General features: G+C 41.8%; 1 protein-coding gene across 1 annotated transcript in view; it reads right to left on the minus strand.

The window, feature by feature from the left end:
- The window catches only part of ABRAXAS2 (abraxas 2, BRISC complex subunit), a 141,308-nt gene that overhangs the window by 24,724 nt on the left and 100,165 nt on the right, over positions 1-16,419 (minus strand). Inside the window, 1 exon segment of the mRNA XM_030202556.1 lies at positions 4,548-4,629. Coding sequence (XP_030058416.1) covers positions 4,548-4,629 — 82 coding nt within the window.

Below are 16,419 nucleotides of genomic sequence, written 5' to 3' on the forward strand. Positions count from 1 at the left end.
CTAGTTTCTCCCTAGTCCCAGGAATGCGCAGCCTCAAGTCTACAAGGCCCTTCCTCTTCTTGGAATTACCCTTGTCTTTTTATTAATGCTGAACAGTCGGTTAAAATTTCAAACTTCAACTAAAGACTTGGCTCTTTCAAAGGGCATCCTAACCCCGTAGTTTATTCCTGCTCTTCCTTTCCTTTTTCTAGTCAGTCTGCGAGATACTAAATGAATGTTGACTACTTAAGAACATAAGAATAACCACACTGGGTCAGACCAATGGTCTACTTAGCCCAGTATCCTGCTTTCAGCAATCCAGGTCCTGACAGAAACCAATTAGAAACACCATTCCATGCTACCAATCCCAGAGCAAGCAGTGGCTTCCCCCATGTCTGATTAATAACTATGAATTATTGCAGTTCCTTCTGATTTCTCTGATTTGTGTATATGTTTTTAGTTTACACACTGCTTAGATCTAGAAGTTATAGCAAATCTCAAACCATAAACCACAGGCACCCAGTGAAGTTGGCTTAATAAAGGGGCTGCATGAAAAATTAGAATTGTGTAGAATTATTCAATCTTAGGAAGCGTCAAAAGCCTATCTGTTTAGGAAAATATTTGCGTACGTAACCTGTTTTGTACAGTTCTTATTTTGTTGGTTATATTTATATGTTATTTCCCAGTGATTGGTTTCTTTCTAAAATGTAATCTGTATAGAACTTATGAGGTGTTTGTGGAATACAAGAATATTTTTAATTGTAATGTAATGTTATTTTAAAAATTAATGAGCTGCAGTATTCCAGGTTTCTTGGGAGATTCCTACATACAGAGAGTTGCAGTGGTTCATCTGGGTCAAAATAAGCAACTGTACTACTAAAGTAAGATGATTCCTGCAAAATAGGAGCCAATCCAACCAAGTTGTCTAAGTTTAAAAAAACATCTTTACAAGGTTATATAATTTGAGGTTCCATAGACTTGGCAGAATCTAACATCACTCCCAGGATTCTAAAGATTTTCTCATCTGAAAGGGAGGAATCATTACCTAATAGACTATTATTTGGAACAATTGCAAGGGCTTGAATACAAGACGCTACACGCGTCAACCTTTTCTACATGAGCACGCAGTTTTGGAATACACTGCCGCGCAACTTAAGAACAATCCACGAGCAAGCTTCCTTCCGCAGATCATTGAAGACCCATCTTTTTGAAAAAATTTACGGAAAGAGCCAAAACACATAAAATCCACACTTACTTTAAGTAATGCACTATAAATCCACTTCTGAACTCTCATCCCCCGTAATCCCACATCACTCCTACCTTTACTCATAGAAATATGTATACTATATGTCTTTATGCCTTAATATTGCCCTTCAAGCTCCCATTGTCTCATCCAATGTTTGTGTTCCACTGTTGCACTCCTTAACGACACTTCGATTGTCTCGCATAATTCTGCACAATGTAATCCATAACCAATCTGTAACAAATTGTACTTCCATCATCATTTCTTATTGTAAGTCACACTGAACCCGCAAAAAGGTGGGAAAATGTGGGATACAAATGCAATGAATAAATAAATAATAAATAAATAACATTATTTAAAACAGAACTAAACCAAATGATTTTAGTCTTATCTGTATTTAGCTTTAGAAGACAAAGACCAAGTTCTGATCTTATCAATTCACATTTTATCCTACGATATAAATATATTATTTATTGTTACATTTATACCCCAATTTTCCCACCTATTGCAGGCTCAATGTGGCCATTTCGGTTGATAACAAATACAAGATTGTGTTGTGGTCAAAGTGATCAGGCGTCATGGGGTCGAGGGGAAGAGGAAGTAAATTATCCAGTACGATCTTTGATTATGTTGTGTTGCCTGGGTGTGGGGATTTATGTTGGATCGGTGGGATAAGCTTTTTGAAGAGGTGGGTTTGTCAATGATTTCCTGAAGTTTAGGTGGTCATGTATTGTTTTCACTGCATACGGGAGTCCATTCCATAGTTGTGCACGTATGTAGGAGAAGCTAGATGCGTGAGTTGTTTTGTATTTTAGCCCTTTACAGTTTGGGTAATATAGGTTTAGGTATGATTGTGCTGATCCGAGTCTGTTTCTAGTTGGTAGATCAATGAGGGTCTGTCATGTATCCTGGGACTAACCATCGGCCTTTGTCTCACCTAGAATGTAAACCACATTGAACCCTGGAAAGGGTAAACAAGAATTGAATTGATAACTGGTAACAAGATAAAAATATTGTCTGCATAAGAAAACAAACAGTCTCATTCCCCAAGTTCCTAAAGAACTCATATAGATGTTGCACAAGGAGATGAGATAGGAGAGACCTGGCTGTCCTGAAGAAAATAATTCATCATTCTTAATTACTCAATAACACCTAGCACATATCTGACATCAAAATCTCTCTTGGGAATATGATGCCTCCTCAATCACAAGTCAGAAACCTTGGAATACAGTTAGACTCAACACTTACCCTGATCCCCAAAATCCAAGCAACCTTCAAGAGCTGATTCCATCATTTGTGACAACCACACTGCCTCGCCTTCTCAATGCAAAGAGATAATTACTATAATGCACTCTATACTGGTCTGACTACAAACAGTCTGCACCAGCTCCAACTGATTCAGAATGCTGTATCAAGACTAGTTGAGGTTTGTAAGCAACATGACCACATCACATTTTTGGCCAAAAACTTCGCTGGCTACTAGTACAATACTATGTCTGAACTTAAAGGAAATGGCCCAGAAATACTTGAAAACAGCTCCTTGTCACTAAGTTCTCCCAAACAACACCACACCCTCTCCCAAAGGGCATTACACGATGTGATATCCACCAGCGAGCCTTGTCCGAAAGTAGCCCCCATAAGCTGGAATGCACTCCCTGAAAGGCTTTGCTCAACACCAGAGTACCTCTACTTCAGGAAGCAGATGAAAGTTTGGCTCTTCACCCAGGCCTTTAATGAAGAAATAATAACTTGCTAGTTCACACACACAAGCAGTAACACAGGGTGCACATACTATAGCAGGAAATGTTTATCCACTCCTATCCATAGGCTAAGTTAATATTCAAGCACCTTTCTGACCTTTTAAATTAGACCCCTTATTTTCCAACTCCTTTTACTCTCTCTCTTACCTATCTTTGCTTATACCCTATGCTGTCTATTCAAATGTTTTATTGTGTTGACTGTCGAGAAGAGAAAGATTCTATGTGAAGTCAAATAGAGATTGGTTAGGGGATCAACAGGATGAGAAACCAGGACATTTACACTAGTTTTCACTCATAGAACCAACATTGGCTACACCTAAACGACTCAATGTTTATCTCCATCTCAAGCTAAGTACAATATAGATTTTTTTAGTACTAGTTATGCAGATGGAAATATATATCAATTCTAAGCTGCAATGTTTTCAGTACAATAGCCAATGTTTCATATATAAGTTGAAGTGAAAACAGACGGTACTTCAAGTACTGTGATACTTTCAATATCTTATTACGTATAGATATTTTCAATCTTTTGAATTTGAACACAATATTGCTTTTTTAAGCACTCAAATCATATATAGTTATCACCCCTACTTCAGTTTTTTTACTACAGACTTTTCTTCCGTTATTAAAGTTTTTTTGGAAGTTTTTTACTCTGTAGTTGTTTTCGGAGGAGGAGGAGCCTATGATATTAGCCATCACAGTTGGCGTCCTATTCTAAAGGTACCCTAGGCTTTTGAGGCTATTTTTTACAATATTAATGTTTGAAATGAGTGCTTGATTTGCAATTGATTAACAGAGTATTGCTTGACATGTTGAATATTTTTACTGCTGTTAATTGTCCATTTCTTATGTTTGACTTATTCTCGCAGTACACTGCCTTGAGTGAATTTTTTCAAAAAGGCAGTAAATAAATCCTAATAACTAAATAAATTATATGTAAACCCACTGAATATTTAGTTTCATTTACTTTTCAAACTATATTCATCTCATTTGCACATAGAGCGGTGTTTCTCAACTCACCTAGCAGGCGGATTTTCATGATTATGGAAGATTGCACCCAATGGCTTGCCAAATATGCAATATATCTCATACATAAGCTCTATGAGCAGGGACTGTCTCTCTGTGTCAGGTGTTCAGCGCTGCGTGCGTCTGGTAGCGCTATACAAATGTTACTAATAATACATATTCACTGTGGTAATCATGAAAAACTGACTGGCTACGCAAGCCTGCAGGACAGAGTGAGAAGACGTGCATTACAGTAAGCAAAGAGGTGGGAAAATGTTGGATACAAATGCAACAAATAAATAAGCAATACTTCCATCTCATGCACTAAATGCTCCCCAACCACCTCTCACCCCATACTAATTCTCCTATATAGAAATTAACAGGGTCACCAATATCCCTCACCCCTATGTCCTTGCACATAACATTATAGGAAGCTATTTCCCAATGCAACACACTGCCAGTCACTCTGTGTTTGAAGATGACAAAGAGAACCTTTATCCCCCTTGCCACAACTCCCCCCTTTCACAAAAAAATCTCCACCCAGGTCCAATTTAAGGAACTGACCTGACTTTTTCCTGAAGGGCATTATAAACTTGATATATCGCCCTGATGTCCTTCATGACTGCATCTTTATCAAAAATTCCATTCTGAAAATATTAGAAAAAAACAAAAACAATTGATTAAGACAAGGTTCCCTTTCCCTATACCAGTGGTGCTCAAACCAGTCCTGGCTTTCAGGAGATACATACTACACGCATATATATGTTTCCATACATTGAGGCAGTACATTCATTAGGAAAATCTTAGCTGGTCAGGGGGTGGAGGTCCTATGCATTCTTTACCATTGTATACCTATTGCTTTTTACATTAAAGAAGTTCATGTATCTAGTGAATTCCTCTGTAGAATACAGCTACATACACCAATTTATCAACAGACTTCTGAAAAATGTGATATAAATTTTACTCTGTGGAAAAAACCAACATGGTCTAATGAACTCTCTCCACAGGCAAGGATTTTCTAGGAGATGTAGGCCTCTGAGTGCAGAGAAAGTGTAAGAACTTGCTGAATAAAGATAAAACACTTTCTCAAAACAATATACTAGAGGTCAGGAGATAAAGATCCACTGGCCCACCTATGCTTCACAGCTCCCTCTGCGACTCCTACTCCAAATAAGGCTAATTTTCTGTTATCAGCTGTACAAGCTAGGCTATGAGGAAAGTGATTTACTCACCCAGTACCTTGTTAATATTTTAATGCTAGGTCCTTGTGATAATGATATAGGGCTAGCTTGTTACAGAAACTTGGTTGACAGATTTGGATAGCCTGATCATATTGGATGCTTGCTCTCCGGGGTACAAGATCTTACATCGTGTGCATCAAGCGAAAAAGGGGGTGGGATTGGAATAATATTTTACCATTTGAAATTATTAGACTCAATTGTTCTCACGGGATAGAGAAGAAAAGATGCTGTGTCAATTATTGCAACAATGCTGTTTCAGGTTCTTTAGGCTTTTTGCTGATCTATAGCCCACCGGGAGCAACTAAGACTCAGTTTGTTGACTTTGTTTCTCAATATTCCGCTACTTTTACTCAACTTCTGCGCTGATGTGAATTTGCATTCAAGTTGAATGATTCAACTAACAACTTGGATCTCTCAGTTGATCGATTGTTTTCCTGTTTGGAATCACTGGGTTTTTTTCATAAGCTGAACCTACGGTTGAAAAAGGTCATGTGCTCGATATTATTGCTCTGTTGTCCAAGCAAGATCAGAGATGTTCAACTACAGATCCTGAATGGGCAAATGTTCCTTGGTCAGATCATTCTCGCTCCCTTCTCAGCTCTCTGACCTTTTGATGTATCTAAGCTGGGGTCATGCACCGTGTTTAAGGTCTCCTCCCATAACTACTGGAAACCCTCATGTTTGGCAACTGCATGGACCATGGACTGAAGAAGGCGTGGCTTATAACATTCAGGGCATATACATTTGCTAGCAGCAGTTCCTGTTGGTTAATCTTGATTTCAGCTATTATAAACCTTCCATCTCTCGCCCGCCAGCAGCCCTGTGGTTGGAACTCCAGAGTTTTCCTAAAAAGTATCAACACTCCTGCTTTTTGATTTTGAGCTGGTGCTTCCAGTATCTGTCCCACCACCATCTCTTAAATTTGGCATGTTCCACTGAGGACAGGTGGGTCTCTTGTAAAAATACTATATCGGCTTTCTGTCTATTTAAAAGTTGTAAAATCTTGCTCAGTGTGTAAAGTGTAGACAAGGGAGAAATACCATCTGCATGCATTTTGGAGTGTATGAAAGTGAAAATATTTCTGGAAAGGATCCATAATTACCTTGAGACTCTCATAGGCACAGACTAATTCCCTCGTGGAGAGGGGTGTTATTAAACAAAAGGGGGGGCCTATGAGCTATCAGACAAGAACATGGATCTATTACTGGGTACGGCATACGCAGTGGGGAAAAAATGTATACTGAGGCATTGGTTGCAAGAGGAACCACCCACCATCTGGTTTTGGAGGAATAAATTTCATGAGTTGATGTTATGGGAGGCTAGAGCGGCACGCAGCATCCCAAAGAAAAGAAAAGCCTTTATTTCAATTGGAACAGATATTTACACAGTATCTCACATAAAGCGAGAAGCGCAGTGCTCAATAATCTGCCCCTATTATAAGAGGGAGCACAGTGCCAAAAGAAGCAAGACCAATATTTTACACTCTGGTAGGAATAGCATGTGCAGAGGTAGAGGTAATTAACCTGATGTTTAGAGAACATTTTAGCGAGTAGAGGGGGAGGGAGGTTATAGGAGTGGGAAGGGTAAATGTTCAATGCATAATAGAGGGACATGTGTATTATTAGATAGAAGAACAATCCTTTGAAGGAGCACATAAGAGGACCCACCAGGTAAATATTGTTGGGATAATACACTGAGTAAAACACGAATTATAAATATTAGAGTTTCATATAAAGTTTATTGTTAATAGTTATGCAACTGCACAGTAATTATACATGTACACATATAGATATAGGAGTAGACAAGAAGGAAGGGATAGGGGAGAAAAGTTTGGAAAACATTGATGATGGACATTTCAGGTTTAGTAATATGTACTAGACTTGCTGTTATATGATTTATATTGACTGAGATGGATTGTATACCACGTGACCTCATCAATAAAAATTGTTTTAACATAAAAAGTTGTAAAATTTCTGCCGCTTAATCAGGGATGTAACACCTCCTACATTCCATGATTATAAATCTTAATGGTCTCATCCTCCCCTTTGAGATTTCCTCTCTTGTGTATTCAGTCTTATCAGTAGTGGGAGGGTCAGTCCAACCTCTAACCCCACTCTTTTACTCCTGCTAGTATATATCACCGCCTCCGGAGGGTCGTAAGACCTCCCCATCTTGTTCCTCATCCTGCTCCTCTTTGTCTGATCGTACAGAGTCAAAGTCTGCCCTATCCTTCCCTCTCCCCCCCTTCCTTCAATCTGGCACCTTCCCTCTAGCCCTCTATCCAGCCCCTTCCCCCTGCCCTCCCTCCCTCCCCCTCCTCTATTCCCCCTTGTTTCTTATACATCCTCTTACGAGAATTGCACCATCCACAGCTTGCCTGTGCCAGGCTACTCCTATTAAGTCACTCAGAATGAGACTCCTCCCCTCCCTTCCAAACAGCCAATCCTTCTTCGTTCCAGTCCATGTCTCTGTTCCATTAACCTCCCCTGTTACCTGCAATCCTATCCATAATATCTAAGTACATTAGCAAGTTCCAACATTAATTAGATTTAACTTTAATTTATCGTAACCCAATCTTCCCTTCAGAATATGCAGCCCTTTAAACAACATCTCAGTCAACTTTCTGTTTTGTTATAATTTGCTAGATACAACAGTTCACAGCTTCGAGGATGACCACATAAGTCTTAATCATTCATCCACTCCTCCTTTGTCCCTGTTTAGCTAGTACAGTCCGACCCTCATGTAACCTCCGATTATTATCAGTCGTTTTTCCTCAGGAGGTATACCCGTTATTAAGTTAGACCGCTTTGCAAATCCGCAGTCAAATTCTAAGAGGAATCGGGGCAAACCAAGCTACAACCTGAATGTCCTTAGCTTTAATCTGCCTATCCTCTGGTTTGTCATTATAATGGGTTAGCACTGGAGTCTCATAGGTGTGAGGATCTGTGTCGACAGTATCTTATCCATCTCCGATCTCCTCATTCTGATTTCTGATGAGTCGTCAAATGCAGAATTCAACAGGGGTCTGGCACAGTTCAATGTGGTCACTTCTTGCATTTGTGTTGTTCAGTCTCCTTCCGCGGATATCAACATCAAACCATTCCGATTGAGTCCAAGCCACCCCGATTATAAAAGATTAGGTACTGTCTCAAAATGCGATGGTTGAACTGTCTCATCTTATTCTGCTTTCCGACTATGTCCTAGTTCACTGCGCTTGTTGTGTTTGTGGCAGTCTGTTTCAAGTATTCTTGAAGCTGCCTCCAGAGTTTCAAAAAAGGTAGCTTTCCCATCGGAGAATACCTTCAGACGGGCAGGATATAACAATGCAAATTGAATCTGCCTCTTGTGTAGAGCACAGCAGATCTGTGAATACACCCGTCTAAGGAGTGAGACTCTCATCGAGAAGTCTTGAAAGCAAAGGATCGACCTGTTTTCATATTTAAGGGATCCTTTTACTCTGATTGCTCTGAGATATCCACTTTATGGACATAATTGAGAAGTTTAAATATGACAATTCTCAGGGCCGATTCTTGACGCTTGGGTCCTAGTCTGTGTGCCCACTCAATTCTTAGCGGGCCTGCCGTTTGACTGTAAATTAAGGGTGTTAGTGAGCCATTCTACCTACTATTTAACATTTCTAGAGCGCTACAAAGTGTACACAGCGCTGTACAAACACAGAAGACGTCCCTGCTCAAAGAGCTTACAATCTAATTAGACAAAAAGTAAAGCATATAAATTTAAAATATTTAAGCAGTCAAGCACAAGGAGAACAGTCACAGAAGGACTGAAGATGTTGAAGGGTGGTCAGTATGATTAGGTGTAACTCTGGTGGAAGTACTGGGAGAAGGTGATAGAAGAATAGAAATGGGTGAGGTAAAAGTAATGAAGTGGCAGGGTGCCAGGTGGAAAATTTTTTTCCCACCCAATCAAGCCCAAATCCAGCCCAAAACCCGCCAAAGTCAAACCCCGCCCCTGACACCCCACCCCCGCGTCATCATCCCCGCATCATCATCCCGCGCCCCGCCGTCACCGGCTCGCCTCCCCCGTCACCGGCCCCGCCTCCCCCGTCATCGGCCCCGCCCAAAACGTCATGAACCCCGCCCTACCAAGCGAAGATTGCCCCTCGGGATCTATTTTCAATATCGTCTAACTTAGACTCCAGTTCTGCCACTCTGGATTTTAACGATTCTTTATCCGCCGTGATCTGTTGCATTTGATCTTCCAGATCGGAACTCTCTGGCAGGACACTGTGAATTCTCCCCTTTAGGGCCTCCATTTTACCATCCAGGTTTCCAGTTACCCGCATCCTTTCAAACTTTTGATCAGATTTTGGATTCAGCGGTGTGAGTTACTTCTGATACAATTTCCGCAACCCATGCGGAGCTCACGGAGCTTGGGCCTCGCTCTCTGTCTCCGCCATTTTGGGGGTTTCCAGCGCTTTTTGCTTCTCTCCCTGTTTCCGCCACAGTTTTCGCTGCCATTGAGATTAAGTCGTCCCCCACCGGCACGATGTATCCGGTACGGGTTTGCACCTTTCTCAGATTGTGAGGATCGGAGTTTGTAGCTATTTAGCAGCTGTTGGTCGGTCAGGGCCTAGGAGCTCTTCTACCCCGTTTGCTCTTCACCGTGGCATCACGTGACCTCCTCCTTTCTCCTTTTTTAATATGCAGAATATATTTGGTCTGGGCTTCCAGGATGGTATTTTGAACAGCATCTATGCCTGATGTAAATTTTTGACCTTCACAGCTGTTCATCTAAGTTTTTTTTTCACAGTACTTTTCATTTTATCACAGTCTCCTTTTGAAAGTTAAATGCTAATATACTGGATTTCCTGTGTGTAGGTACTCTAGAGCTTATATCAAATCGATCATGTTATGATCACTGTTTATCAAGAAGCCCCAACACATTACCTCCTGCATGTGCTCCACTAAGGACTAGGTCTAGAATAGTTCGTCCTCTTGTTGACTCCTGAACCAGCCTTATAAGCAGCTCAGCTCCAAGGTCTTGGGGGGGGGGGGGGGGGGGAGGGGGGGGGAAGGTTTGGAAGAGTCCCAAGGACACTCAACAGTCCCAAAGTGGTCTTCAAAGTGTCTGTCCCAAGCTCTGGGGACAGAGTGCTCTGCCTGGAAAAGAAAGTGATCAACCTAGCACTGGTTTATATATCTAGAGGTATAGAGACCTGGAAGGGTAGGCCCAGCATTTGTGCAGTTTACTCAAATGGTTTGAGAAGTAATACAGTATAGATTTTCTAGCTTTCTACTCTTGACCTTTCAGACTTTTTTTTTTCTCTGCTATGGACTTTTTGATACTGTTTTGTTGATTTCTTTTCAGGAATTGTTCTGGTTTAGATCAACATTCAGCATGTGGAGTTTTTCTTTGAGACAATCAAACAATCCCTCGGTTCTCAAAGTGACTCCAGACACTGCACTGAGTTACCCAATACTTTGCAGGCTCTGAAGGTGTCTCCTTGGGTCTGTAGGTAATATTGGGCAAAAGGTGGGCCTGATCTGAACTAGGTACAAGATAAGAAAACAGCTCTCTAATGAAATCCTGCCAAACAAATCTCACTGACTTCAAGACTGGGTAACCAAAGAGATGGATAAAGGACGCGCACTAGATGTAATCTACTTGGATTTCAGCAAAGCCTTTGATACGGTCCCACACAGAATAAGCTGAAAGGGCTGAACTTAGGACTGAAAGTGGTGAACTGGATAGGAAACTGGTTGACCGACAGGTGGCAGAGGGTGGTGGTAAATGGAATCCGCTAGAAGGAAAGAAAGGTGAGCAGTTGAGTTCTTCAGGGGTCGGTGCTGGGGCCTAATCTGGTTAATATATTTGTGAGAGATATTGCTGAAGGGTTGGAAGGAAAGGTTTGCCTTTTTGCGGATGACACAAAGATAGCCAATAGAGCAGATACCCTGGAGGGAGTAGAAATGATGAGAAGGGATCTCCAAAAGTTAGAAGAATAGTCAAGGGTCTGGAAGTTATAATTTAATGCTGTTATACAATTTCCACCAGTACACCAGGGCCACCTGATTCTACCATAGAAACATTTTTCCCAGCTAGTTCTAAGAGACACAGCAGATTTGGAACACACAATACAGAACCCAATAGACAACTTAAAACACCAGTGGCAAGCCTAGTGAACTTACAACAAGACACATCAATAGTAATTTTAAGGGCTGATAAGGGGGAGTAATAGTGGTGCAGGATAATTAACAACATACACAGGAAGCGCTGTGTCAGCTATCAGACACAAATTTATGAGGCACTCCCTACAAACCCTATGACACAATTCCAATGAGAAGTTCGGAGCATACTATTGACAGCAAACCAAAAGGGAGTCATTACTCTCAGGGAATTCAAATATCTATGAGTCGTTCTCGGTAATGCCTCAGATATATTCATACCTAAGTTCACAAATCACTAAGGGAACCCCTGGGGAGGCCTATCGTGTCAGGGCGAAACTCCATACTCGAACCTTTGTCCCAATACTTAGATCATTATCTCCAACAGGACATAGTTTCATATATCAAGGACTCAACGCACCTATTACAGATCTTAGCCTCATGTCAGTATTCAAGGGACAACATTCAATACTAGTAACATTAGACATTCAAGCGTTATATTCTAATATTCCCCAGAAGGGTGCGTTAATGTTATGAAAACCATGTTCACAGGTTAGAAATATCAACAGACAAGAAAATTTTTGTATACTATAGGACATTTAGTACTTCGAAGAAACTATTTTTGTCATGAACAGTCATATTATTTGCAAATAAAGGGGGTCACCATGGGGGCAACAGTAGCCCTCACGGTTAGCATGTCTCTACATGTCAGAATTTGAAAATACACATGTATATACCTCAGTCTACAATCAGAACATATTAGTATGGCACTGATTCATTGACGATGTGCGCCTGAAATGGGAAGGAGATAGGGCTGATCTGGATCAATTTTTTGCTGTACTTAAACAGGTGTGACTCCAACATACAATTCTCTTCACTCACTGGGGATCAAAGTGTGGACTTCCTGAACATACATATATCCTTGGAACAAGGGTGTTTCCACACATCATTATTAAAAAAAAATGACCGACAGAATACAATCCTGCACTCTTCAAGTTGCCACCCCTTGTCCACGAAAAATGGAATTCCAATAGGTCAATTCTTGCGGGCCAAGAAATTGTGAAGAGGGCACCTTCAAATATCAAGCTCATCAGATGGTCAGGAAGTTTTTAAACAGCGAGGATACCCCAATAGAGTTATCAGACATGCCGACAAGCAAGCTCGGAACGCACACCGCCAGTGGTTATTGTCCCCAGGCCTACAAATATCAACACACAAACCAATATACAGTTGGGTTCAATTTCAAAATAGAAGGATGCCCATCATCGATATAAATTGGAAGATGGTCGTCCTTCTCCCAGGGTAGTCCAAATCGGTATAATTGAAAGCTGATTTTGGACGTCCCCAACTGCTTTCCGTCGCAGGAACAGCCAAAGTTCAAAGGGGCGTGTCAGAAACGTACCGAAGGCAGGACTGGGGCGTGTCTAACACTTGGATGTCCTTGACCCATAATCGAAAGAAACAAGGACGTCCCCGACAAACACTTGGACGCTTTACCTGCATGTGTTTTTCTTACGACCAAGGCACAAAAAGGTGTCCGAAATGACCAGATGACCACGGAGGAGAATCGGGATGACCTCCCCTTACTCCCCCAGTGGTCAATAACCCCTTCCCACCCTCAAAATCTATATTTCAAATACTGACTGCCAGCCTCAGATGTCATACTCAGGTCCATGACAGCAGTATGCAGGTCCCTGGGGCAGTGTTAGTGGGTGCAGTGCACTTCAGGCAGGCAGACCCAGGCCCATACTCCCCCTACCTGTTACGTTTGTGGGGGAAACAGCGAGCCCTCCAAAACCCACTGTACCCACATCTAGGTGCCCCCCTTCACCCTGTAAGGGCTATGGTAGTGGTGTACAGTTGTGGGTAGTGGTTTTTTTTAGGGGGGGGCTCAGCACACAAGGTAAGGGAGCTATGTACCTGGGAGCAATTTATGAAGTTCACTGCAGTGTCCCCTAGGGTGCCCGGCTGGTGTCCTGGCATGTCAGGGGGACCAGTGCACTACAAATGCTGGCTCCTCCCACCACCAAATGGCTTGCAATTGGTTGTTTCTGAGATGGACGTCCTTGGTTTTGAAAATCGCTGAAAATCAGAAACGTCCATGTCTAGGGACGACCATCTGTAAGGATGACCAAATTTCAGGATTTGGACGTCCCTGACTGTATTATCGAAATGAAAGATGGACATCCATCTTGTTTCAAAAATACGGGTTTCCCTGCCCCTGAATTGGGACATTTTGCGAGAACGTCCAAATTGAAACGTGGATGTCCCTTCTGAAAATGCCCCTCAGTGTTGTGCTCCCTTACACTACCATGGTGCCAAACATCATCATAAATACTGGCCCATATTGCATTTGCACTCTCAGTTCAAAAATAGACCCCAAATAGCCTATACTCGGGCCAAAAATGTGGGCAAGATGTTACAGTACATAAGTAATGCCACACTGGGAAAAGACCACGGGTCCATCGAGCCCAGCCTCCTGTCCACGACAGGGCCAACCAGGCCAAGGGCACCTGGCAAGCTTCCCAAACATACAAACATTCTATACACGTTATTCCTGGAATTGTGGATTTTTCCTAAGTCCATTTAGTAGTGGTTATGGACTTGTCCTTTAGGAAACCGTTCTAACCCCTTTTTAAACTCTGCCAAGCTAACTGCCTTCACCAAGTTCTCTGGCAACGAATTCCAGAGTTTAATTATGCTTTGGGTGAAGAAACATTTCTCCGGTTTGTTTTAAATTTACTACACTGTAGTTTCATCGCATGCCCCCTAGCCCTACTATTTTTGGAAAGCATGAACAGACACTTCACATCCACCTGTTCCACTCCACTCATTATTTTATATACCTCTATCATGTCTCCCCTCAGCCGTCTCTTCTCCAAACTGAAAAGCCCTAGCCTCCTTAGTCTTTCTTCATAGGGAAGTCGTCCCATCCCCGCTATCATTTTAGTCGCCCTTCGCTGCACCTTTTCCAATTCTACTATATCTTTCTTAAGATGCGGCGACCAGAATTGAACACAATACTCAAGGTGCGGTCGCACCATGGAGCGATACAAAGGCATTATAACATCCTCACACCTGTTTTCCATACCTTTCCTAATAATACCCAACATTCTATTAGCTTTCCTAGCCGCAGCAGCACACTGAGCAGAAGGTTTCAGTGTATTATCGACGACGACACCCAGATCTTTTTCTTGGTCCGTAACTCCTAACGTGGAACCTTGCATGACGTAGCTATAATTTGGGTTCTTTTTTCTCACATGCATCACCTTGCACTTGTTCACATTAAACGTCATCTGCCATTTAGCCGTTCAGTCTCCCAGTCTTGTAAGGTCCTTCTGTAATTTTTCACAATCCTGTCGCAAGTGTATAATTATTTGGAAGCCCAGGCCTGAGACTTAGGTTCAGGCTCTAAAAATGACAAAACAAGTACAGGCCTTTAGCCGAAATTTGAACTCTGAAGTTCCAGCAAGCTCTTGAGCTAAATGAGGAAGGACCATGCAGCAGAATGAGGAAGAAGTTAGGGTGCAGAAACCTCATAAACAGGATACAGATGGCTCCTCAAACTAGGTGTAAGGTCGTGCTTAAGTTTGTGGTTAAGCAAGCTAAATATGAGAACATGTTCACGAGATGAAGCTACTCATTAGCATAAGCCAATCAGTGACAACCATGACATAAATTAGATCCAATCAGATGGGCTTACTGTCATATTACTTATATCCTGTATGAACCTATAAAAGTTAGTGTATTTCCTGGTTTAAGCTAGAGAGAAGGGTTGCCACTCTCTCTCTCCAGGGGAAACCAATGTGACCAGCAGAACTGACAAATTACTTAATTGCTTTCCCATGTAAAACCTTTTGATTGGTAAAAGAAATTATAAAAGACTAAGATTCAGATAGCACCTGTTTGCAGCTGATTATATTCCTATAACTAATTGATTGTACGTGCCTGTTGTCAATCACTGATTTGACTTGTATCTTGGCAAATAAACTCCTCATCCCAATGATGTTCTGTGGGCTTCACTTAATGATCAAAGGCTGTAAGTATAAATACTTCTGCTTTATCAGGCTTTCTTTCGCCGCACTGTATAACCTGTAGCCTAAATCCAGTTTGTCATAAGGCTGGTATCTTTTCCTTGCCAGTGCTGAGAGGCGGACTAACGTCCCTCTCAGTGGCAATTCCTTTTAGAACTTCACAACTTCTTGATTACCTCAGTACTAGTACTATTTAGAGATGGAGTCAGATTGAGGTCAATCTAGCCTTCTTGGGGGTTCTCTCTGCCACTGGACAGCTGAGCTCCAGTACCAGACAGAACCTGGGGTCTCTGAACCCCGAAACAAAACATGAGTTAACAACTTCGAATAACTTTGTGTCATCAGCAAATTAAAAGCAGCGGTCCTAGCACAGACCCCTGAGGAACCCCACTAGCTACCCTTCTCCATTTTGAATACTGCCCATTTAATCCCACTCTCTGTTTCCTATCCTTCAACCAGGTTTTAATCCACAATAGGACATTTCCTCCTATCCCATGACCCTCCAATTTCCTGTGTTGCCTTTCATGAGGTACCTTGTCAAACGTCTTCTGAAAATCCAGATACACAATATCAACCGGCTCCCCTTTGTCTACATGTTTGTTTACTCCTTCAAAGAATTGAAGTAAATTGGTCAGGCAAGATTTCCCCACACAAAAGCCGTGCTGACTTGGTCTCAGTAATCCATGTCCTTGGATATGATCTGTAATTTTGTTTTTAATAATAGCCTCTACCATTTTCCACGGCACCGACGTCAGACTCACCGGTCTATAATTTCCCAGATCTCCCCTGGAACCTTTTTTGAAAATTGGCATTACATTGGCCACCCTCCAATCTTCCGGTACCACGCTCGATTTAAGGATAAATTGCATATCACTAGCAGTAGCTCCGCAAGCTCATTTTTCAGTTCTATCAGTACTCTAGGATGAATACCATGCGGTCCAGAAGATTTGCTACTCTTCAGTTTGCTGAACTGCCCCATTATGTCTTCCAGGTTTACCGTGAAGTCAGTAAGTTTCTCTGACTCATCCA

The sequence above is a fragment of the Microcaecilia unicolor genome, chromosome 5 (assembly GCF_901765095.1).
Source record: "Microcaecilia unicolor chromosome 5, aMicUni1.1, whole genome shotgun sequence".
Lineage (NCBI taxonomy): Eukaryota > Metazoa > Chordata > Amphibia > Gymnophiona > Siphonopidae > Microcaecilia > Microcaecilia unicolor.